At 42.5% G+C, this 26,849-nt stretch overlaps 1 protein-coding gene across 1 annotated transcript in view; it reads left to right on the top strand.

Annotated features, from left to right (window-relative positions):
- The window catches only part of riok3 (RIO kinase 3 (yeast)), a 149,491-nt gene that overhangs the window by 7,319 nt on the left and 115,323 nt on the right, over positions 1-26,849 (top strand). The window contains exons 2-4 of the mRNA XM_060921405.1: positions 6,665-6,780; positions 12,313-12,455; positions 22,148-22,255. Of these exons, the coding sequence (XP_060777388.1) occupies positions 6,665-6,780; positions 12,313-12,455; positions 22,148-22,255 (367 nt within the window). The remainder of the gene's footprint in view (positions 1-6,664; positions 6,781-12,312; positions 12,456-22,147; positions 22,256-26,849) is intronic.

Genomic DNA, 26,849 nt, shown 5'->3' with positions numbered 1-26,849 from the left:
GTTGCCTTTGTACATTTGGAGCATTGCAAAATATGATTCTGCATTTTCGTAGCATTCTTTTTTTTTTTTTTTTTAAAAGATATTTTTTTGGGCTTTTTGCACCTTTATTGGATAGGACAGTGTAGAGACAGGAAATGAGCGGGAGAGAGAGAGACGGGAAGGGATCGGGAAATGACCTCGGGCCGGAATCGAACCCGGGTCGCCCGCATTCATGGTATGGCGCCTTAACCACCTGAGCCACGATGCCCCCCGTAGCATTCTTAACATATTTCTTGGCACAATATTTGCACATGAACAAAGATTTCCTGTCTACCGTCACAGGTGTGAAATGCCTCCACACATTGGATAGCACGCGTGGCATTTTTCTGTGAAATAAGATGACAAAACATTTACACAGTTAACATTTTAGCACATCTGATGTCCCATTAAACTAGCACTAACACATTTTGCTGTAGCTAGCTAGCATGAGAATTTATTCAATGAAATGTTCTAATTATCTTACATTTACATTTATTTTTACCAGTAAGCTAGCATTAAATTTAGTTTTCTTACATGAAATGTTCATAGGAAGCTTTCATTTAGCTTATCTGGTTTCCCATTAAAGGCGTCACGCAGTGGCGATAAAAGTCGCATTATTCTGCACCAGAATGCTTTCGAGATTCGAAATAAATTGACCGTCGATTTTTCAAAAGCTTCCCGCGGTTGTAATCGGTCCTTATTTGATCATGCCCATCACTTGAAATTTTCCGCGTTCGCAGCGCCCCCTCTCGGTCAATGGAACAGCTGCGTGACGTCATACCAGTAACCACTCGGTGCATTTGAAATGACGGACACACCAGAAAATAGGAGCGATGCTGAGGAAATTAGCTTTGATTTTACCGATACAGAAGAAGAAAATGGCCCACAAGTAGAGATTTTGACAGCTGAATGTCCTGGTGGTATCCAGCCTTACAGATTTGAACCTGAGCGCTCATCTTCAGAAGAAAATGAGGACAGTTCTGACGACGACAGAAACGAAGACGAGAATGAAGACGACCGGCGACTTGAAGACTTGTTTTGGTTGGTTTCTCTGACTAAATCACTACTTATGTGTATTTTTAAAGACCATTTTCACTTGAATTAGAATGCTGTGTGATTAATCTATGATTATGTGTAATACTGATAGCTGTAGGGGGTGAAAGTATAGCTAGAAAGATTGAATTCTAGCAACTTGACAGCTTGCGATCTTGCGAAATGCAGTGGGCCTTCTGATACAGTAGACCCCTTGATATTCCAGTTTTCATCATTTTCCTTTTATTGCGGTTGATTTTAACTTGATATTCAGTATGTTATAGGTTGGGAGTATTGAGCTTTGTATTGTATTGTTTAGTAAACATACAATTGTCAGTAATAAGTGATAATTATTAGTTAAAGGCAGCTCTGTGGCATAAATCTTTCAATTAATCTTCTGTCATCCATTTGCTAAAATTATGTGCCACATGTGTTATCAAGACAACACTTCATGTGACAAGGAAAGATATGACAAATACATAAATGTATGAAAATCATTTTGTACAATTAATGATTGATACATAGAAACACTTAAAACGTGTGTGGCAGCGGGGGCGTGGTCAAGCGCCGGTCTGTGACAGGAGGGCGGAGCCAGGGAAGGTGAGTGGCAGAATCATTACACCTGACGGTAATTAACCTGTGTTTTGTGTGTTTTCCCAGTCACCACGCCCTATTTAAGGAGGCAGAGGGAGAGCAGAGAAGAGCTCATCCCGGGACAAGAACACAGTGTGTGTTTCGCTATCAGATTAAAACTGGCGTTTCTCACATTGTTCGAGCAGGTCGCCGAAGCCTCGGGGTGGCCGATGGAGCAGCGCGCGGCGCGCCTCCTCCCCCTCCTGACGGGAGGGGCGCAGCTGGCTGCACTATAACTCCTCGCCGGCTGGCCTACGCGGACCTTTGCCGGGCCGTCCTCCAGCGCGTGGGGCGCACGCCAGAACAACAGCGCCAGCGCTTCCGCGCGCTGGAGGACGGCCCGGCGAAGGTCCGCGTAGGCCAGCCGGCGAGGAGTTATAGCGCGGCCAGCTGCGCCTCTCCCGTCAGGAGGGGGAGGAGGCGCGCTGCTCCATCGGCCACCCCGAGGCTTCGGCGACCTGCTCGAACAATGTGACGAAAGCCTCAGGGTCGTCCTGCGGGCCCATCTTGGTCACGGTGAGGGGAGACGGGCCCGCAGCCGGGGCGCTGGTGGACCCCGCCGACGCGAGGAGATGCCGGAACGCCTCGCGATCTTTCTGCTGGGCCAGCACCACGGCTTCAAAGCGCCGCCCCTGCTCCTTTCGGAGCGTGACGAGCGCCTGGTGCTGGCTTTGCTGAGCCGTGGCGAGGGCGTGGACCAGGTCCGCGAACGGGGAGGATTCCATGGGGCTGCGAGGTTGGTGCTCCACCTTGTCCCGGGTTTTGGCACCACTGTAGAGCTCTCTGAAGTGTGGGTGGAGCACAGAGGACGGCAGGACAACGCTTCAGATGCAAATAGGCTTTTTATTGCCAGACCTTTCAGTATAACCGCCAGTTTTAATCTGATAGCGAAACACACACACTGTGTTCTTGTCCCGGGATGAGCTCTTCTCTGCTCTGCCTCCTTAAATAGGGCGCGGTGACTGGGAAAACACACAAAACACAGGTTAATTACCGTCAGGTGTAATGATTCTGCCACTCACCTTCCCTGGCTCCGCCCTCCTGTCACAGACCGGCGCTTGACCACGCCCCCGCTGCCACAATGTGTTTTTAAAAAAATAATTTTTTTCTATCAATACCTAGCCATGACCTTGAAATCAGATCCATTGATAACAGTCACAAATAGTGTTCAGTGTTCGTTGTTACAGCCAAACACAATACACCGATTAGGCATTTTGTATCACAGAATATTAATACATCATTTCATAGTGTTTTGAGTGTTCAAAACTATCCACAAACTGAATAAATCCACAAAATCCACAATGTAAACAACTCTGGTAAACGCACGCTATAGAGAAAACATGGGGACAGGCCAGCATCACCCAAGGGAGGTTACTGGTATGACGTCACACATAAGTTGACCTAGTTAACGGCTGGCTGCCTAAATTTGGCTGTGCGCGTCAACTTTAAATGCTTGTAGCGGGCACATCGTGACACTGAGATCGCGGGAAACCGAGGGGCTTGAATAACCCACCAAACCCGACATTTTGACACGATATAGCCTGATTGCTGAAATTACCGCACGACGCCTTTAAGCTAGCACAATTTGCTGTAACTAGCATCACAAGCTAACTACTTCAATGAAATGGCACAATTCTAATTTACAAGTAAATTAGCACTAGATTTATTCTACTATACCTTTTCATTTTTACTTAAATACCATAATAGATAAAAAATCATCCTCAAACATCCTCAAAACTTACTTGATGGCATGTAGTCCTTTGTCTGTAATGTGTGATCTCAGCAGTTTGTATTTAAAACAGTTCTAGCTCTTCAGAATTCTAGAAGTTATTGTGCATGTGATAGAGGGATGCAAAATGCATGTAAGGGGTGTGGCTTCAATGGCTCCTGAGAAAATAACATGTTTTGTCCATGTGAGTGAGTAACAGCGTGCTATGCACAACTTTATTCCCATAAATCTGCCTCTTTTAACCAAGATTATGCTACAATATTTTTTTCTACTTACTTAATTGATGTCCACTTTCAAAATTTCCAGTCTTTTCCCGAAAATTCCCGGAATTTTGCAACTCTACTGACAAGTTGATTTGGCCTTGTGTTTTGGATCATTGTCATGCTGGAATGTCCAAGTTCGTCCTATGCGCAGCTTCCGGGCTGAGGCGTGTAGATTTTCCTCCAGTATTTTTTGATAAGTGACTGCATTCATCCTGCCATCAACTCTTACCAAATTTCCAGTGCCTTTGTAGTTCACACATCCCCAAAACATCAGAGATCCACCACCATGTTTCACTGTGGGAATAGTGTACTTTTCATCATAGGCCTTGTTGATTCCTCGCCAGATGTAGCGTTTAGTGTTGTGCCCAAAAAGTTCAATTTTGGTCTCATCGCTCCACACAACTTTTTGCCAGAAGGTTTGGGGTGTGTCTCTGTACAGTCTGGCATATCGTAGACGGGCTTCTTTGTGGCATTTGCGTAGAAGGGGCTTTCTTCTGGCAACTCTCCCATGCAGTCCATTTCTTCTCAAGAGTCTCCTAATTGTACTCTTTGAAACATCCACATCAACTTGTTTCAGAGAATCTCGAAGTTCGCCAGATGTTATTTGGGGCTTCTTCTTTACATCACGCACAATTCTTCTAGCAGTGGTGGGTGAAATTTTTCTTGGTCTACCTGAACGGGCTTTGGTGTCTACAGAGCCCCTGACTTTCTACTTCTTGATTATTGTTTGAACAGTGCTGACTGACATTTTTAATTGCTTTATTTTCTTTTATCCCTTCCCTGATTTATAAAGTTCAACTACCTTTTCACGCAGGTCCTTTGACAATTCCTTTGATTTTCCCATGGCTCAATCTCAAAGATGACGCGCAGCACTGGATGAGGGATAAAAGGTTCTCTCAAAAGTCCAGCAATTTACTTTTATTTTCACCCACTAATTAGAAGAAAACAGATCACAGGTGAAGGTAGTTGACTTTAATTGCCATTCAGTCCTGTTTATGTCAAATTGTGTACAGGTTTTCAGGCCAATTCACAAGGGTATGTAAACTTTTGATCAGGGTCATTTAGGTAGTTTTTGTTTTCATGGTTTTCAAAGAGTAAACGCAGTAATGAATGCAATAAATAGCTTCAGCCAACCATTAACCACAAGTGAAATAAAGGTTTTTGTGTATTATCATTCAATTTCTCTTAGAAATAGGCAAGAAACGAAACATTCTGTTGGGGTATGTAAACTTTTGCCCACCACTGTATATGATGCCACCACTTGATGTTGAGTAGATGGTGTAGAGAGCGTTGGTAGAACATTTCCAGCATATGCAGGTGTTCTAGCATAGGCCAGGTTTCACTTCCATATAGCAAGGTAGGAAGGACAAATGCTTTGTAAACAGTCAGTTTGGTGTTAAGTCCTGACGTTCCACAAGGCGAGTTTGATCTGCCTCATGTAGTTGTTGCGGGCACGTTTGGGCACATCAGGGTTATGGGTTCCTTGTGGCTTTGCCCTCGGCCCATCGTTAGTGCGCAGGTGCTGCCCAGACATACAACGCATAGATGTCATGCGTTGTCTCGAGTCTGTAGCGGGTATGAAGTTCCACAACCAAAGGTTGCTGGCCTAGGGCTGTGGGTAAGTAGGCTGCCCTCTTCCGTACTTGCGTCCCCCAATGGCAAGTGGTGCAGTGTGGACCAAGAGACGCAAATCATCCACACCCCATGCCGGAGGGGTGGTCAAATGTAAGGTCAGTGAGCTAATCCAAGCAGGGACTGATCTAGGCAGGCGGTCGTTGGGGTGTCTCTCCAAGGAGTTGAGACCCTCATCCATCCTATATATGGTAGCCTGCCCATCACCTTTTCCTAGCTGGCCATTGGCTTGGGCATAGGCATTGTAGCCTTTGTGTGCTGCAGCTCCTCCGCCCAAGCGCTAGGTACCCCCATATTTTACTGTCAACCAGGCTGGCATGCTCAGAACACTGGTGACAAAAGGGACATGGGACCCCCTCTGTGCTGTGACCACTGGGGAGAACCGCTCTTAGTCTGACCTCTCATCTAGGTCCTGTGTGCCTTGGGAGACCCTACCAGGGGCAAATGCCCCTGACAACATGGGTCCTAGAATCACTGAGGCACTCAAACCTCTCCACCACATTAAGGTGGCAATTCAAGGAGGGGGGAAATAAACAATGATGGATGCCATTAACTTTTGTCAGTTTTAAGTTATTTCAGAGAGAGTTTTGACAACGTGTATGTTGGGGGTTCTTTTTTTTTTCCCCTTCATGGAAAGGTACCAACAAATTTGTCCATGTCTGTAATTATTAAAAACATGATCCTTATTGGATGGATGGATGTTATTTATAGTCAGAATTTGACTGACTGAGGCCAGAAGTAAAAGTAAAGGTCCTTACTGGCCTATCAGATTTCAGTAGGCATTTGACATGGTTACCATTTGAGCTGTTGCCACAAAACGTGAATGGTAGGTTTAGGTAGGGGGACACTAGTATCTAATGCAGTCTCACTAAAATTGTCCACCGAGGGCTGCTGTTAATGTTTTTGGACACACAAATGAGCATATATTTTGTAAAGTCATAGTAGTTATGTCCTGTGTTGAAGAAAAAGTGGTGTCAAAATACTCAGGAGTGTGAAACTAAATACTTATTAAAACCATCTTGAGATTTGTTTAAAAATATGGATGCAAACTGCCGGTCAAGCCAAGTCTGGCATAGTTGGTTTACTCAAATGACTCTAATTCAGTTGTGGTGGTTATTACTACGATTGTTACTTTATTTAGAACATTTAGTTTTTTGTTTCATTTCAGTATTTTGTTTATCTATCCAACCTGGTTTCTTCTTTTTATACATGGAAATGGTAGCCCATTTGAATATTCTGTAAAAGGTGTGGGTGTTTTTTTTTTTTTTTTTTTTTTTTTGTCTCAACTGCCTGCACAGCACTCTGGGTGTACTGTGTGATATGTTTACAATAACTTTTTTTTTTCTTTAATTTTTAGAGCCCGTGGGGTACTGTAAATGTGGCAGTGGCCACTTGTTCCCTGACAGATGTGATGAGTGAACAGCTGGCCAAGCAGCTACAGGAAGAAGGCAACTCCTTCCGCACCTGCCCTGAGTGAGTCTCTAAGGGCCACAGGCTATTTTATTGGTCTGCTTTACTCTAGTAGCATTTTATGCTGTTTTACCACCAGCTCTCTTCTACAGAGCCAAACATTGAGCCTCTTTTCCATTTATGAGGTTTGGCAGACACCCTTATCCAGAGTGCCTTACAAAAGTGGTTTGAAGTCTCTGTCAATAAATACATCCTGATATTGGTTTGGTAGGTCATGGACTAAAAATATCATCAGTATAAAACTGTTGGAGTTGTAATATAGTACACTTGTTTTAAAAGTTTGTGAGGAAACGTTGATTTTCCTCATACTCGTGTGTGTGTGTGTGTGTGTATATATATGTTGATCTGTAAAGTCACACTAACAAAACTCCATAAAAGATCAAGTAGAAGGAGGGCTGGAAACATGCACGATGAGAGTCTCTTGCAGCTATGCATGGACAGGCTGACCCGTCTTCTATTTAAATGGTGACACATTGTAATTGAATGACTAGTTAGGATGCAGTGCAAAGCACTGCAACTATTGTTCTTCTACGTGTTTCTTCTTCTTCTTCTTCTTCCTCCTACGCAAATTTCGATTTCGAATAACTCAATAACCGTACGTTGCACACAGACAAACAATATATCAAAACGTGCGGCTCGATCGGACTCGCTATGCTATTACTTTTCTCTACAGAATACGATTTTTTCGCGACGTAGTCGCGAAAAAATCGTCGAAAAAAACCCCCATTCATTTCTATGGAATTAATTGAAAAAAAAAGCACTTTTTCAACGTTTTTCAAACGTCCGCTGCTCTGGCATGCTTTCACCTAGAGACGTGATTCAAACTCTAAAACGTAGGAAAACTTCTCCTCTGTGGATCTGGCATTCAACTTTTCTGCTAGGTTCTACACTTTTTCAGATCAGTCCCGGCTCAAACGCCATGTGGGTTCCGGGAGAAAATCCGGCTTTTGAATGGGTGTCTATTGCGTTACACACCAGTGAAGCTCGTTAACTTAGAGTGGAGAGAGTTTGGAAAAAAAGCTCAAACTTTCTCGCTTAAACTGTGTTTTCAGCCACAAATTTCACTCTACAGACTTGATTTTCTCAAAAGTAGTAGGAAAACTTGTCCTGATTCACACAATGTGTCTACCTAAACGATAGGATTTACAGTTTTTGAATGAGAAGCCTCAAACTGAGAAGAGGGCAGCTGAATGGCCTCATTGACACCCATTATAAACGTGACAGAAAAGTCAGTCATCTTTAACTCGCTCTAGCGTCCTTATTTTTAACACTACAGACAAAAAAAATACATCATTTTATTCAGGAGACCCTTCTAGCGCTCACTGTGAAAGAATTTTGTGAATAGCTGCTTCCGTTGTCGAGTTATTTGTCATTGTTCGAGGCCTGGTCCTTCGTAAAACACAGCACAAAATTCAAGACCTTGTGTGTCTTAGCTCATTGACACCCATTATAAACGTGACAGAAAAGTCAGTCATTTTTAAGTCGGTCTACTGTCCTCATTTTTAAGACTACAGACAAAAAATTACATCAGTTTATTCAGGAGACCCTTCTAGCGCTCACTGTGAAAGAATTTTGTGAATAGCTGCTTTCGGTGTCGAGTTATTTGTCATTGTTCGAGGCCTGATCCTGAGCAAAAATCAGCCAAAAACTGACAAGATTATGTGTCACTCTGTGCTTTCTCAGGCCCGTCGCCATGCCGACTGGGAGCAGTGAGTGACGGGGGGGGGGGCTGCTGTCTCAATCACACACATAATCATTGCATTGAAACATCATTGCAGGTCACACATTCACGGCCAGCAAACATGTGTGACCGAATTGCTTCGCGCACTGCATCCTCTCTCAATTTCCCCCGGGGAATTGTCCGGTCTAGTTTTATTTGTACTCTTTAATTGGCTTTCTTTCTTCCTTTATTTTTTTAATTGTATTCTTTAATCGTTTAATTGATTATGGGCAGAATAGATTATTGTAATAGCCTTCTTTATGGGCTGCCTGTTGTTCATTTAAATAAGCTTCAAAGAGTTCAGAATGCAGCAGGCAGCCTAATTTGTATTGTTCCTAGATTTTTTCATATTTACAACAATTTTACGTTCCTTGCACTGGCTGCCAGTTAGATTAAGGATTAATTTTAAAATTTTAGTCATTACTTTTAAAGCCATTAAGGGCTGTGCCCCTAATTATAATATCTAGTTTGAGATCAAAGAGGTGTCTAAGTATAGTTTAAGATCTAATAATGAGTTTTTATTGAAACCATTACCGTTCATAACTAAAAAGACATTAGGCGATATGGCATTTGTATCGGCAGCTCCAAAGCTTTGGAACATGCTGCCAAAGTTAGAGATGCTGATAATTTATGTAGTTTTAAATCTTTACTTAAAACACATAAATTTAGCTTTTAATTATTTTTCGTGTATAATATTTAAAGTTTTTATATTATCTTTAGGATATCATTTCATTTTTATTTGTATTCTTTTATATTTCCTATTTTAAGTGCATTTGATCATATACTGTATTAGGGCTGCTCGATATTGGAAAAAAATCAATATCACGATTTTTTCAGTAAATATTGATATCGCGATTTTTAAAACGATATTTATACACCTTTTTTTAAAGCCCCGATCATCAACACCCGAGGCACCGGGCCACATTTTTATAGTACAGGCCTCATAGGCTACCTGTCAACCCTTCCCGTTGTACCCTGAAACGCCTTTTACTTAAACTATTTACTGTGCAAGCACGTACTTTGCATAGGTCCTATAGCCTGCTCAAGGCTCACGTTCTCCTCACTCAACATTTCCGATCACAGAGGATGGAGCCAGCACTGGTATTACCAGTGATTACTGCGTAACGTCCACACTGGCTCATAGCCAGCCAAGGATAAAATCTCTCTCTCTCTCACTCTCTCACACACACACACACACACACACACACACACACACACACACACACAGACTACAACGTAAGCTTGTGTGTTGTTAAGACACCAACATTAAACACGCACAATATAGAGACAAGTCCTTAAGAATTAACATACATGAAAATAGCTCAGCGGCATGTAAACATTCCCTGAAAGACTTTCAGTGAAAGTGTAGGTGGCACTGCGGCTAGATGCTACGTGAAATGGCACAAGGCAAACACCATGCTTCGCTCAGTCAACAGACAAAATCCACGAACCCAGTAGTACTCCTACTACTGTGGGTTAGTGTTCTGTGGCCAAAAACACCCTATGCACAGTCATTCCAAAACATCCCCACTAGTTGCAGGTTATGTCTCAAATACAGATATGCGTTGTGGATTAAGCGATCTATTTTCAAGCATCAGGCTTCTCTTCCTTCATCTTCCAAATGTGGACTCCACTATCTTTTTGGCATGTCAGCATTGAAATACCATTTGCAGAGATATTTCACTCGCCATTAAGAAAAGTAAAAGCAACACATGATTAGGGCTACATGATTAGCAGGGGGACACCGTTTTAAGCGCACGGAATTTTAAAAACAATGTAATTACATCCGAGTCCGTCTACATCGCGCAATAAACCCGTCCTTAGCAGAACCTACTTCAAAGCATGATGCTAGCTGCAGATGCACAAGTCAAAATCAAATGAACCCAAGTAAACATGCCGCGGCGGGCAACATTAATAACCAAATTGCCTTACCTTCAAACGCTGCCTTGACCACAGGACGACTCGCAATTATTCCACTTAAATCCACACGGTTTAACACATCTAACACAGCTAGCAAGCTGGATATGTGCTAATATTGTTGTGCTTGTTTTCTTCCGTAGATGCCATTTTTACATTACCCAGTCCCACATCCAAAAATATGACGTAAATATATGTTAATTGTATTATTATAACTATTAGCAAGCAAATCGAACAACATATTAACAATGTTTTTTGGATTTTTCCAAGTGTTTCATCGTGAACCACTTTATGGCTTACTCTTATGTGACTGAATAGATTGGAGGTGTTGCCAAGAGGAGCAGAAACGACCTTACCGCAAATCTGGCACATTGCTCGTTTCTGCTCCTCGTCGGCCTCCTCAAAGCCAAAATGGTCCCATATCACCGAAGTTTTCCTCCCTTTTTTGTCAACAAGCTGAGGACGTTTCCCCTCATCTCCCATCTTGCGCGCCCTTGCAATCTTCTCTTCAGCGGGAATGGTGACTGAGGAGAGCGTGAGAAACTCCAGACTTTTTCCTCACCATAGCTAGTTCTGACAGTTCTGACGTCCATGACGTATCACCCGCCGCATTTTACTTAACCCCTTCGCTGCCACGCCGAACCATTGTGCGGCCTTCAATGGCTCATCTTGAGGAGAATGTATTTCCTGACTGTGCACGTCCCTTTCGATAAATGACAAAAAATCGTTTCATATCGATATTATGAATTTTGATATCGTTTGACACCAATATTGATATCGTGATAAAAATACGATATATTGCACAGCTCTATACTGTATGCAGCAATAGTGGGGGTGCGCAATCTTCACTCACACCACTTTACTAGTTGATTGTCCAAGTGGCAAGCAAGAGAGCAAGATGATTAGGGCTGGCAGGAAGTTGCACCACTAGTGATGGATCCCTGGTGGGATGGGTTGCCAGAGCTCTGTTAGCCGTTTGGTTTCAGGATTCCAGATGAGCTTTCACGGGAATTGTGACAGTACCAGGACACGTAACATCCCCACCATGCTTCACCCCGACTGACAGTCCCCTGTTTTGGACTGTTTCACCTGTGCACCCCGTTGAGGAGTTGTTACCTGTGCAAAGTCCATTTCCTCTTTAATCAGTGCCAATAATATAACATGATTTAGTTTCACAATACATTCTTGATGGTATTTTAGCATGATTGTCGTAATCTAGCATGAGGCTGTGCTATGGATGGAGACAATGAAGCACTCCCTGTAGCTCTGGATAAGGGTGTATACTAAATGCTCTAAGCAGTATTTATTATGTATATTCTGTACACACTGTGTTCTCCACAATTACTGGCACCCCTTATAAAGGTTAGTGTTAAAAAAAGGGGGGGGGTTAGAAAAAAAAATCCACCTTTTGAAGTCGTGTCATCTCCCGCAGGAAAATCTAACCTATAATTGAAATAGATTTATTCAGAGGAAAAACAAATCCCTCAAGTAATAAGTTTTACGTGAACAGCACTGTAACTGTACTGTAACCCATGCAAATTAGATAATTTATACTTGATGGTTTAGATGAGTTAGTCTTATGCATAAATTCTCACACACTCGGGACCATGATTAGAATACATTTACATTTTCATGAAATTATGGGATTGTAACGAAAACCAAATTTCTTGTGTGAATGCTCCTACAAGCGAATTATGAATAAAGCCGTTCGTGTTCAGCTTGATAAATTAGCTCTATTGACACAAATCATGTCATCCTGCTAAAATCAGATGAACGCTGCAAGTGAAGTCAGAAAAGTTGTATGGAAACTTTGTCTTACACTTCTGTAGGATGCATGTAACCCAGAATCATCTCAAACTGAACATGCTTTCTTCATGGATATGTTTTGTACTTTTCAGTGACTTGGACTTTGCTGGTATTCAGCAGGATACAGATACATCCAGTGACCTGATGTTGGCTCAGATGCTTCAGATGGAGTTTGATCGGGAGTTTGATACACAGTTGCGCAGAGAAGAAAAGAAATTTAATGGAGAGAGCAAAGGTAAATCTTTCTTGAATCCATATACAGTCAAGCCGGAATGTCTGCACACCTCTTTCACCTTCTCCACATTTTATTATGTTACAGACTTATTCTACAATAGATTGAGTTAATTTTTTGTCACAAAATGGCCCATAATGACAAAAGTGAAAGCAAGTTTTTAGAAAATATGTAATTTTATTTTACTGACAAAAATAGGTTATTTGGGGGTTATATATCTGGACACACCCTTAGCTAATATTGGTTGATGCACCTTTGGCAGCAATTACGGCTTCAAGGCGTCTTGGGAAAGAAGCTATGAGCTTGGGACACTTGTTTCTGGACATTTTTGCCTGTTCCTCTTGGCATATCCTTGCAAGCTCCATCAGGTTGGATGGGGAGCATTGGTACACAGCCATTTTCAGCTCCTTCCACAGATGTTCAATTGGATTCAGGTCTGGGCTCTGGCTGGGCCACTCAAGGACATTCAGATACTTTCTCTGAAGCCACTCCTTTGTTCTCTTGGCTGTGTGCTTTGGGTTATGTTGGAAGGTAAACCCAAAGGACCTCAGTCTGAGGTCCAGAGCGCTCTAGAGTAGGTTTTCTTCAAGGATCTTGGTGTACTTGGCTGCATTCATCTTTCCCTCTATCAGGACTAGTCGCCCTGTTCGCGCTGCTGAAAAACATCCCCACATCATGATTCTGCCACTGCCATGCTTCGCTGTAGGGATGGCATTAGCCAGGTGATGAGCGGTGCCTGGTTTCCTCTAGATGTGATGCTTGGTATTCAGGCTAAAAAGTTCAATTTTGGTTTCATCAGACCAGAGAATCTTTCTTCCCCCCCCCTCCCCCCCCATGGTTTGAGAGTCCTTTAGGTGCCTTTTGGCAAATTCCAAATGGGCTGTCATGTGCCTTTTACTAAGGAGTGGCTTCTGTCTGGCCACTCTACCATAAAGGCCTGATTTGTGGAGTGCTGCCTGGATGGTTGATCTTCTGAAAGGTTCTCCCATCTCCACAAGGATACACTGGAGCTCTGTCAGAGTGACCCTCAGGTTCCTGCTCACCTCCCTGGCCAAGGCCTGTCTTCCCCGATCGCTCAGTTTGGCTGGGCGTCCAGATCTAGGAAGGTTCTTGGTGGTTCCAAACTTCTATGCAAATGATGGTGGCCACTGTGCTCTTTGGGACCTGTAAAGCTGCAGCAATTTTTCTGTACCCTTCTCCAGATCTATGCCGTGACACAATCCAGGGCTCGAAATTTGTGGTGGTCCGGTGGCCCGAGGCAACTTACTTTGTCATTTGGCGGATAATTCCTGTCACTAGCCAGCCCGGCTGGCTAGTTGAAAATAAAAAATATATATGAAGCGAAGATTCAGACACCCCGTCAACTAAAGCCGCCGCATATTAAGCGTGTGCCGCGTCTATGTTAATCAATTGTTTTGGTTTTTTTTAACATTTTATTTATGGTGTTTTTGTCATTAAATTCACAATGCAATTAAAGATTTTACAATGCTTTGTGGACAAAATGATGACCACACCAAAAGATGTTACTCAGGACAGACAAGAAGAAACAAAAAACAACAAAACACATACACAAACAAAAATCAACTACAGAAGAAAAAAAAAAGATTGGTGCTCCATTGTATAATTTGACATATCAGCAAGATGGATAGTAAATACAATAAGTATAAGCAAGTGATATATGCTCACAGTTCCAGGCCAGGTAACAAATTCACATATTGTATGAAAGGGTCCCACATTTTGTAAAACTTATTAACAGAGCCATTCAGAGTGCATCTAATCTTTTCCAGCTTTATATTTAACATAACATCTCTGATCCATTGATTTATTTGTTGGAGGATTTGAATCCTTCCATTTAAAGAGAATGTTAGCTAGGCGTGCCAAAGAAAAAAAGGCAATAACCCTCTGAAGGTAAGCTGGAAGACTAGACCCATCTGTACATGATGCAACACCAAAGATGCCAATTTTAGGACAGGGCTGAAAATTACAATTATATGCCTTAGAGATTGTCTCAAAAAAGGAATCCCAGAAAGATGACAGTTTTGGACAAGACCATAGCATATGGTAGTTGGTGGCTGGGGCCTGTTTGCACCTGTCACAAGTAGTGTTTATATCTGGAAATATTTTGGCTAGTCTAACTTTAGAAAAGTGTAGCCTATGTAAGACCTTAAACTGGCTCAAGGCATGTCTTGAACAGATAGAAGACGAATGGATCCTCAGCAAAGCCATATCCCATTCTTCATTTGAAAGTGGGATCCCCATGTAATTTCCCCATTGTTCCCGGATGTGGGAAACAGAGGGACTAAGTGTATCCATTATTGCAGAATAAATTATTGACACCCTACCTTTCTTAAACAGATTGACCTTTAAAAGATGGTCGAAACAGGACAAAGGAGGGGTATTTGGAAAATTGGCAAATTTCTTGCTTACAAAATCCCTGACTTGTAAATAGCGAAAGAAATGAGTATTAGTCAGTTCATATTTTGTGGGCAGTTGTTCAAAACTTGCAAAAGTATTATCAATATACAAATCGCTAATGCTATGGAGGCGGCACGGTGGTGTAGTGGTTAGCGCTGTCGCCTCACAGCAAGAAGGTCCTGGGTTCGAGCCCCGGGGCCGGCGAGGGCCTTTCTGTGTGGAGTTTGCATGTTCTCCCCGTGTCCGCGTGGGTTTCCTCCGGGTGCTCCGGTTTCCCCCACAGTCCAAAGACATGCAGGTTAGGTTAACTGGTGACTCTAAATTGACCGTAGGTGTGAATGTGAGTGTGAATGGTTGTCTGTGTCTATGTGTCAGCCCTGTGATGACCTGGCGACTTGTCCAGGGTGTACCCCGCCTTTCGCCCGTAGTCAGCTGGGATAGGCTCCAGCTTGCCTGCGACCCTGTAGAAGGATAAAGCGGCTAGAGATAATGTGATGTGTGTAATGCTATGGATACCTTTATCATGCCAGGTCTGGAAGCCCCTGTCTAACAAAGATGGGCGGAAAAGGTTATTCGCTATAGGCGAAAAGAAGGACATGTTCTGGGCACCCAAGCATTTCTTAAATTGCTTCAAGATATGTAATGATTGGGTAACAATTACATTTCCACTCACATTATTAACAACTGATGGCAAAGATGCGCAGAGTAAAGCGGGAAGTGAGTAAGGACGACTTGTAGCTTGTTCAATCTGAAGCCATGCTGGGTACCTGCCATTCCAGTCCTTTAACCATGGGGAGATAGTATTCAGGTTTGCAGCCCAATAATATAAACGAAGATTTGGGAAAGAGTCCACCACAGGTTTTTCGTCTCTCCAAAAATTCTTTCCGTATGTGTACTGATTTATTATGCCAAATAAAAGGGGAAACAGCCTGATTGAACAACTTAAAAAATGAAAGTGGTATGAAAATAGGTATAGCTTGAAATAGATAGATATTTAAGTATTACATTCATCTTTACAGAATTTATTCTCCTGATGAGAGATAACGGTAGGGTGGACCAGTGTTTGATGTTTGTTTTGGTATGTTCTAGAAGAGCAGCAAAATTATTCTTAAAGATGATGGTATGATTTGGTAACCTTTACCCCCAGGTATGTAAAGGAGTGAATTGAGAGCTTAAATGGTAGGTTTGGATATGTTTCAGCACCTTTGTTAATGGGAAAGTACTCGCTTTTACTATAATTGAGTTTGTAGCCTGATATTTTTCCAAAGTTTTCCAGGACAGTTAGGACCTCAGGTATACCTGTGATGGGGTTGGTGATGTACAATAATAGGTCATCAGCATATAGTGAGACAGTGTGGGTTAGGCCCCCTCGTTCTATACCTTTTTATGTTACCATTGTTTCTTAAAGCTATTGACAATGGCTCTATAGCTAAAACGAAAAGTAATGGACTTAATGGGTCACCTTGTTTGGTACCTCTGTGAAGAGAAAAATAATCAGAAGAGATTGAATTGGTGCAAACTGATGCAGTTGGATCTGTGTATATCAACTTAATCAATTTAATAAACTTGCGGCCAAATCCAAATCTTCGCAGTGTATGGAAGAGATAATCCCACTTGACCCTGTCAAATGCCTTTTCGGCATCAAGTGATATAATGGCTTCTGGGGTTGGTTTATTGGGCTTAGTATATATGATATTGAACAGGCGCCTCAAGTTAAAATAGGACTGCCTATCCTGGATAAATCCAGTCTGGTCCTCAGATATTAAATAAGGAAGGACTGACTCAAGGCGAAGTGCAATGACTTTAGAAAATATTTTACCATCACAGTTTGTTAAACTGATGGGTCTGTATGATGCGCAATCAAGTGGATCCTTGTTTTTCTTCAGTAGTAGTGTGATGGATGATTGACGGAGTGTGGGTGGGAAAACTCTTTTACCGATTCTTTATAAACTGAAAGAAGAAGTGGGGCCAATTGTTCCTTAAATTTTTTATAAAATTCGTTGGGGAATCCGTCAGGACCAGGGGCTTTACCACTTTGTAGAGACGTTATTGCAGTGATGATTTCTTCTATAGTGATAGGTTGTTCTAATTTTTCTTCTGTGTCAGAGTCAATAGTGGGGATGTTTAAGTTACAGAAAAAAAAGTGTCAAATTGTTGCTGATCTAGATCTAAATCTGACGAATATAATTTGGAGTAGAACTCTTTAAAATTATTGTTGATGGTTTGATGATCCTCACTTAATACACCATCAGGTAATCTAATTTGTGAAATGACATGGGATGCTGCTTTTTGACGCCAATAGTTTGGAAGGTTTATCACCCTCTTCATAAAATCGACTACGGGACTTAAAGATTAGCCTTTTTGCCACAGTAGTTAATAGATCAGCTTCAGTCTGTAAGCTAACTCTCGCTTTCATCCTATCAGGGGTTGGAGAGCTAGATATAAGGCTATCCAAAGCTTTAATTCGAGAGGACAGATCTGTGATGTTATTTTGGTGGACTTTCCTAGTATATGTACTGTGGGCAATGATCTGTCCTCTAAGATATGCCTTAAAGTGCTGATGACACGTTTTTGACATCTTTGGCGATGTTTTATAACATAAGTAATTCCCGATGATCCATATATTAATTCACGAAGGCGCCTATTTTACAAGTTATGATGATAAACGCGGCTATTTGGGCAAATTTGACAGGGCTGCAGCACCCAGGAGACGAAAGAGGAGGAGGAGCTATATGACGTCAGCGAAAGAACCTTCCTCCTAACTTACCAGTTTGTTGTTGATGCGACAGGTGTTCAGTTTGTCATTATTAGTATTATTATTATACATTATATATATAGTTATTATGCCTTCGTGTTGTGTTGCCGGCTTTTGCTCCAAAACCTACAAGGATGGGGTAAGTTTATTCAAGTTTCCCAGAGATCCCGAGCTGCATGCGAAGTGGGTGAAGCAAGTCAGGCGCACTTGTGACAAGTAGGACCCCTCACCAACATCCGTCCTGTGCTCTGAACACTTCGATTTGGATTGTTTTGACACCCTTCCCATCTTAAAAGAATCTCTTGGGTGTTCAGTTCAGCACAAACATGTGTTACTACCATCAGCAGTGCCTACACAGTGTTGCCAGATTGGGAGGTTTCCCGCCCAGTTGAGCGGTTTCAAGTGCATTTTGGTGGGTTTTGAACATATTTTGGGCTGGAAAACGTCAGCAGTATCTGTTGCCAGATACTGCTGACGTTTTCCAGCCCAAAATATGTTCAAAACCCACCAAAATGCACTTGAAACCGCCCATTCTGGGCGGGATTCCTCCCAATCTGGCAACACTGCCAGTATTCTGGAGGGGGTCTACTAGTAGCTATGCCGGATCCAAAGACAGTCCTCCTGTCAGAACATGTGTTGTGAAACGACATAAGATAAAGGTACGTAGAGCTATAGATTCTACATGATAATCATAAATGTAATCAGAAAGTCGGCGTGATATCAGTCATGTATTTGCTTGTGAAAGCTTGCGGCTTTCATGTAACTGCCGCCTAGCAACGAGAGGCAAAGGGTAAAGAGGGTAGGCTATCATAGATTCTATTCGGAAGAGATCAACACAATTCTAGACTCCCAGAAGAGGAAGAGCTAGCACTAGAGAGTTCACCGGCATTTTCATGTGCCATTTCCATTGAGTAGAACCAGAGTAGAACAGCCAGTGAACCGCAGCGTGTTCTCCCGCTGACGTCACAACATGGCCGCGAGCCACGGACCCAGTTTTCTTGCGCTGTGCAATTAAAAGTTGGATATTTGCGTAACAACAGCTTCTTTTCACGTAATTATAACAGAAATCTAACGTTTGCCATGTTGTATAGTTTATTTAAGAAATTGCATAGAGTCATGTTCGTGTCATCAGCCCTTTAAGTGCCTCTCATAAAGTTGATGCTGAAATGTCATCAGTCATGTTTATATCCAAGTAGATATCTATTTGTTCTGAAACAAACTGCACAAAAACATCGTCAGCAAGCAGCAGAGGATCAAGTCACCATGTCCGTCTTGGCCTTTGAGATCGGAGTTTTATGGTCATACTCACAGGGGCATGATCAGAAATCATAATTGGATTATATTTACAATCAGAAATGGCATTTAGGAGAAAAGGATCCACTAAAAAAATCTATTCTGGAAAAAGATTTGTGTACATTAGAGAAAAAAAGAATACTCCCTCTTGGTGGGATTTTTAAATCTCCATGGGTCTATCAATTTATGTACGTCCATAAATGCTTGCACTACTTTTACTGATTTAATTGGTCTAGAGACCGAGTGAGGTGAACGATCCCAATCTGTCTTAATCAGTTGCATGAAGGCCGGTCGTGGTTCATGGAACGTAATAACATAGAACGAAATATTTCCTTTCCCCCTGGTCAAGCTAGGTAGGAGTAGCCTAGCATATCAATCTTACATTTGACCCGTCACCTTAATTGTCCTCAGGAAGACCTGAAGCTGGAGATTGAGAAGACCCAGCGATGATGTTGCTGATGAAAGCAAGAGCCTCCCAGGGATCGGTGAACCTCATATTCTTATTGTTGTGGCTGAACTGCAGTGTGGCCGGGTAGTACATAGCGAACTTGATCTTGGCTGTGTGAAGCATCCGTTTGGATTCGGAGAAGGCGGCGCATCGCTTGTTGACATCTGGGCTGAAGTCGGGGGAAAATGTGGACTCTCGATCCATTGTAGGTAAGTGTACCTTTCTCCCGGGCAAGGCGCAGTATCCGCTCTTTGGTCTGGAAGTGATGTAGCTTTACAATGAATGGTCATGGTCTGTCGCCCTCCCCAGGCTTGGGGGCTAAGCTCCTGTGGGCTCTATCCAGGCACAATTGTGGTTGAAAGTTGTCTTCTCTCAACAATTCCAGAAGAAGTTTAGTAATGAACTCTGTAGGCTTTGGCCCTTCCACATTTTTCTTTAATCCCTACAATTCGAATGTTCTGTCTTCTTGTGTAATTTTCCAAGTACATTACCTTGTCTCTCAGCACACCATTCTCTTTAGCTAGGGTGGCTTGTGCTAGCTCGACACAGTCCATTCTTTTATCAAGTTCATTCACTCCCTCCTCCACACTCATGATTCTCTGGCCAAGTGCATTTAGCGTTGTTTGTAGAGAGGCAATGGATGCACGATTTTCCTCATGAAACGAGTCGATTGAAGCTTGTATTGCACCAACTGCTTTTGTAAGCGTCTCCATGTTCTTAGTATTGGCATCCGCTTCAGAGTTAGCCGTAGAGTTAGCAGTGTTTCTCGCCGTCGATCGGCATTCTCTCAGCTCTTTAGAAGGCTTTGACATTGTAGAAATACTATTGAACACTTTATACCCGAGGTGGCCGTATGTCTAAATTATTGTAAGGTTCACAATATATGAGTTTAAGATTTTGCAGGAGCTCCGGTAGACATGTCTACCCGCAAGGCATGCTCAACAGCGCCTCCAATCGATGTGTTTATCGGCAGGACGGAAACTACCGAAGAATTCCGAATCATATCGTGTACGATTCAGGCTGTCATTTTTTTCACTACTGTGCATGCATATAACGCATCTCGTTGAATATCGTGGTAATCACGTGTAGTATTGGACCAGGTGGGTGGAGCACAGAAGCACAGCAGGCCAGAACGGAGTTCTCAATTAACTATTTATTGCTAGCTTTTCAGCCTTTTATCACTTCCCAGCCACGCGCGCGCACACCTGTTCTGGTTGGGGAGAGAGAGCTCCCTTTCTCTGCGCGCGCTCTCTCTCTCTCTCTCTCTCTCCCCCCTTTTAAAGGGCACGGTCATTGGGGAAGATACACAAACACAGGTTAATCCCCATCAGGTGCAATGATTCCACCACTTACCTTCCCTGACTCCCTGACTCCATTCACAGACCAACGCTTGGCCACGCCCCCGCTGCCACATCACGTTATCAAATTCAATAGATGTGGCCACATTATCGCCCATTTAAACACGTGTTTTTGTTGTTGTTTACATCTACATCTGCCAAAGCTACATTGCGATGTGGAATTTTCTGGAAGGTGTACAGAAACCGCCAGAGACAGGGACAAAGCGACCTCGGTCTGAAGAGGAGAAACGACAAAGGACTTATAAGCAAACGTGGGAGCAGGGTAGGCCTTGGCTGCGATACGATTTTTATGGAATAATTAATTTTTTTCAAGTTGATTCCTCGTCAATATGAAGCTCCTAATGCTTTCTCTCTCATAAATGGTTAAATACAGAAAGCATGTTGGACATATTTTGGGTGCTATAGTCACAATAGTAAGTATATTTGTTTTCAATACTCATACACCAAGTTGCTAAGTTTTCCAATATATTATTTGTTGATATTATATTATGGTGCTTTGTGTTCTCATTTATGTATTTAACAACAGTATCAAAATACTCGGGTCTTGAAATAAATGCACATTAGTCATGAACAGTGGTAACTACTGTCTTTTGTGTTATTTTTGACAGAAGTAAAATTCATACATGAACAAATTTTGGCTAGTTGATTTTCTGTTTGGCTAGTTACTTTGGAAGGTAACTAGTCCGGCTGGCTGGTGGAAAAAAAAAAATTATTTCGAGTCCTGCAATCCGGTTTCTGAGGTCTGCAGATAATTCCTTTGATCCCATGGCTTGGAGTTTGCTCTGACATGCACTGTCAACTGTGAGACCTTCATATAGGCAGGTGTTGGCAATCCCCAATCATGTCCAATCAATTGAATTTACCACAGGTGGACTCTAAGTTGTAGAAACATCTCAAGCAGTATTGGTGGAAACAAAATGCACCTTAACTCTCTTTTGGGTGTTATCAAAGGGTGTGCACACTTGTGTACATGTGATTTTTATTTTACATTTTTACTTTTAATAAGTTAGCACAAATGTCTAAAAACCTGTTTTCACGTTGTCATTATGGGCTATTTTCTGACAAAAAAATGAACTCCGTCTATTGTAGAACAAGTCTGTAACGTAATAAAACATGGAGAAGGTGAAAGGGGTGTGCAGACTTTCCTGCTTGACTGTATTCACCAGTGACTAAGAATGAGAGACGGTTTTGTATTGGACATCTATTTATTAGTCAAAGACCTGCACATGTATTATGCAGATACATATTCTTTATGAAAAAACTTGGAGCAAGTATGTGGGAGTTTAGTTTCTCTGATTTTTAATAAATGAATTGAACTTTTCAGTTGCCTAAATAAGTACTTTATCACCAGATTTCATTACAACCTAATTTCTAGTACGGTGTTACTAAGTACTACTTCTGTTAATGAATTATTGGTCTTGTCTAGTGTCGATTTCCTTCGAAAACTACCGCATGGTTCACCCATTTGAGGACAGTGACAGCTCTGATGACGAAGTAGATTGGCAGGACACACGCCATGACCCTTATCGCCTTGGTGAGTGTTAGTTTTTCATAGCTTGACAATTAATTGCCTTGCTGAAGAAATGTGACCTTGCATATATTTGCAGTGCTCTTTGAGGAAAATCAATATACCTGAAGCAGCAGATCAAAATTTTATTGCTGCCTTTTTTCAATCTCAAGTTGCATTCATTCAAGTATGAATGAAAAACGCTAAGAATATTACATGTACACCAATGCTATGCACGGTCTTATTCAATGGTCTTATTGTAGTCGTAGTCTTTGTGCCTAACTGCACCATCTAGTAAAGTTGAAGGTAACAGTTTTTTTTTTTTTTTTCCACTCCTGACCCACATTAAATTTCATGCAGATCACAAGCTCATGGATGCAAACTGGTCACCTTTCTGCAAAAAACTGCCATTTTGAATCCAGAATAGGCCATTTGCGTGATTCCTATGGACCCAATGAATTTTTTTGAAATTGTGTGTATGGGGGGGGGACAGGATTCCTGTCTATGAGGACAGAATCCTGAGGAATACAATGAGAACCATATCCTCTTGAGTAGACAAAAAAAAGCAAATATTTAATATTTATTATTTTAGGCATGTGCTATTGAATACATGCACACATTAAATACTTTTATACATGAGACAAATGTTCAGGTGGAGTTCTCTTTTATTTTTTTTATTTCTTCTCATTAGTAAAACAGTATAAACATTTTAAATACTTTGAGACAAAATAAGTGCATTTCACTGCTGTTTCACTGTTCTCATGCATGCCTTGCACCACTCTAGTAAATGAGAAGTATATTAGAGTGGTGCAAGACATGTATGAGAACAGTGAAACAGCAGTGAGGTGTGCAGTTTGAACAACTGAATGGTTCAAGGTGAAGGTGGGACTCCATCAAGGATCTGCTTTGAGTCCTTTCTTGTTTGCCATAGTGATGGATAGCTTGAAGGACGAAGTGAGGCAAGAGTCACCATGGAACATGATGTTTGCGGATGATATTGTGATATGTGGTGAAAGTAGAAAGGAGGCTGAGTTGGGTTTGGAGAGATGGAAGTATGCATTGGAATGAAGGTGAGCAGTAGCAAAACAGAATACATGTGCATAAATGAGAATGGGGATGAGAGTGTAGTGAAGATGCAAGGAGTAGATGTAAAGGAAGTTGGTAAATTCAAGTACCTGGGGTCAACTGTGCAGGAAAATGGAGGCTGCGATAATGAGGTGAGAGAGAGTGCAGGCAGGGTGGAGCAGTTGGAGAAAGGTTTTGGGAGTCATTTGTGATAGGAAAGTCCCAGCAAAAGTGAAAGGTAAGATGTATAAGACAGTAGTGAGACCAGCTGTGATATATGGATTGGAGACAGTACCCTTAATGAAGAGACAGCAGGCAAAGTTGGAGGTGGCGGAGTTGAAGATGTTAAGGTTTGCAATGGGAGTGGCAAGGTTGGACAGGATAAGGAACGAGCACATCAGCGGGACAGCACATGTGGAGAGCTTGGGAATTAAGCTAATGGCCCTTTTCCACTACTCTTTTTCAGCTCGCTTCAGCTCACTTCAGCCCGACACGGCTCGCGTTTCGACTATCTCAAAACAGCACGACTCAGCTCGCTTCATCCCTGCTTAGCACCCAAAACTCGCACGGTTTTGGAGTGGGGCTGAAGCGAGCCAAACCGAGCTGAGTGAGGCTGGGGGCGTGAGCAGACACTCCCCTGTGCACTGATTGGTGAGGAGGAGTGTCCTCACATGCCCACACACGCCCCGCGAGCACGCTGGGATCTGTAAACACCGTAAACCCGGAAGAAGAAGAATTATGAGAATTTCTGGAGCCTTATGCGCCTCGCCTCATCTATACGCTCTTGCCAGTATCTGTTGGCGTTGTCAGTGACAACAAGCCACAGCACCAAGACCAGCAACACTAACGACTCCATGTCCTCCATGTTTATTGTTTACTATCCGGGTCGTGAGACTACCGCTTAAAAGATCACTGATGTCACTGTTTGCGCCGCTTAACGACATCACGTGACGTCCACCCACTTTCGCTAACTCCACGCAATGTGTCCACCCACTTCCAGCCAGCACGGTTCAGCGCAGTTGTAGTCGAAATGCAACTCCAATAGCCCCGCTCAGCTCGACTCAGCCCAACTCAGCACGGCACGGCTCAGCCCGACTCAGCCGCGTTTGTAGTGGAAAAGCGGCATAAGTGAGATGAGACTGAGATGGTATGGGGACATCCTGAGAAGAGAGGTAGAGCATGTGGGAAGGAGAATGTTGAGGATTGAGCTGCCAGGCAAACGAAAATGAGGAAGGCCAAAAATGATTTTTGTATTTAACTCTGCATAACGGTAGATTTCTTTGTTGCTAACAAGTTTTCACTGAAAAGGGAAGGCAGGCCGCCTCCGAAAACAAAGCTGTAGAGGGGGAAAAGTGGATAACATCCTCATCCTTACCGGGCGGATGTCGCGCATCCTGCCGGCTTGCGGGTGAGTTTATCCGGTCTGCTGCTCACACAACGCCGAGGCTTAGTACCAGGGGCCTGGTGCACCGTCTAGGGCTTGGGTGGCCAACCCGCGGCTTGCGAGCCGCATGCGGCTCTTTGCCCGGTGTCATGCGGCTCTTACGTTCATATCGAAGTTTGGGGTTTTTTTTTTTTTTTTAATGTGCGTGTGCGCTTTGCTTGAGTTCAGTATGGTATTTTCGTCAAATACATCTTCGCTTTGCTTGGGTACATTACGGTATTTTCAGGTCATGTCAAATGCGCATGTGTGTGAGATAATCGCTAAGTTTTTGGGCAAGGTGTATCTTGTGTCAAGTAGCCTCTCAAAATGGCAATGAAAAAATGCACAGCAAAACGAAAATATGAAGACGAACATAGGACATTTTTAACAGAGTGGGAGTTTATACTTTTTTGTTGAACGTAATGGCAAGCCATTCTGCCTTATATGTCAGTCGTCATTAGCTCATTTCAAAGCTTCCCGCCTCCCTGAATAAGGAAGGAGCCAGATATGCAACACTAATTGAAAACCTGCACGAAAGCTTTGTAACCCGGTTCCGTGATATACAACTGAAAAGGCCACAGATTACGTTCCTCGTCGACCCATTCAATGCGGAGATGGACTGTTTAAAAGCCCCGCTAGTCACAGATGAGGCTGCGGCTGAGTTGGAGATGATCGATCTTCGTGAGGAAGACCAACTGAAACCTGTTTTAAGGGAAGGCACCATTGAGTTTTGGAAAAGTGTGCCATTGGAAAAATACCCGAATGTGAAACAGGCTGCGCTTAAGATACTGTCAATGTTTGGGTCAACATACGTCTGTGAGTCTGTGTACTCTACCATGAAACGAAGTTAAAGCATCGTTCTGTTCTGACTGAAACCTATGTGAAAGAACTGCTTCGAGTGGCAACAACGGAATACAAGCCAGATTTGAAGAGGATTGTTCAAGGCAAGGAATGTCAGAAGTCCCACTAAGCAACATGCATAGTAAGTGCACACAGTATTGATTGCTGTAAATGACTGGCCTGTGGTATTAGTACTGACTGAAGGAGTACATTTCTCTCATGTTGGCATGTGACATTTACTATTAATCTGGCTGAGCAGAGGTGCATGTTTGAGCGTGTGTGTCTGTGAGGGAGAGAGAGAGCGAGGGGGGTCACATGTATGGTACACGTGTGGTCATGTGTATGGTGTGGCTTTTTTTTGGTAATGCCATGAGTCCCACTAAGCAGCATGCATAGTAAGTGCACACAATGTTCATTGTTAAAAATGACTGGCCTCAGCCTGTGGTCTTAGTACTGTAGGAGTAAATATGTTGGTGTGTGACATTTACTATTCAGGGTTTTTTCTAGAAAAATTTAGTATGAGGGCGCTCACCATGGCAAGGGAGCGAAGCGGGGGGGGGGATGGTGCCGGTTGTCCCCCCCGCCATGCAAAGGCTTTGAAAAATGACATTCTGAGGCTATCTGAGAGGGAAATTGTAACAAATTGTCTGTCAACATTGAAAAAGAAAGAAGTAAGGCCCAAAAAAAAAAAATAGTGTGTTTCCAGTAACATGAAATACTAAAATAAGGTCGGTAGGTAGGAAAGTTTTTTTTTTTTCTTAATTTTTTTTTATTTTGTTCGAAAAAATTAACACAAGTAAACATCTTACAAAAATAGTATTTTGGCACAGAATCCTTTATACCACACATCATAATAAAATAAGTGTTTTAAATCTTTAAAATAATAAAAAAAAAAATATCGCGAGAGTTTGAGTTATGATCTACGGAAGCGATATTTCATGATATTTTCATGTAATAACGTGAAAACACCTTATCAAGAAATAACGTGAAAATAACGTCCTAGGCTAGGCTACTTCCATTAAAAGCAGACGGCCTAGCCTAGCCTACTGTAGAACTTGGGTCGAGCAAAAACATGGCTGAATCCTGAATGACTCCTATTTGTATAAATAGGGGACTACATAGGCGGCAAAATGTAGTGTTTTTCCCTGCCATGGAAGTGCACTTGTATACTGAAAAGGAAGCAATTTGCATTACAGCCTTGAATGAGGATTCAAAATGGCGGCTCGGCTCAGTTTATGGAGGAGGGCTGATAGAAGTGGCGAAACATTTTACTTTTTATCGTTTCTTTCACAA

The sequence above is a fragment of the Neoarius graeffei genome, chromosome 5, assembly GCF_027579695.1.
Source record: "Neoarius graeffei isolate fNeoGra1 chromosome 5, fNeoGra1.pri, whole genome shotgun sequence".
Classification (NCBI taxonomy): domain Eukaryota; kingdom Metazoa; phylum Chordata; class Actinopteri; order Siluriformes; family Ariidae; genus Neoarius; species Neoarius graeffei.
Note: the sequence above shows the minus strand (reverse complement) of the source record. Positions and strands in the feature narration are given on the sequence as shown.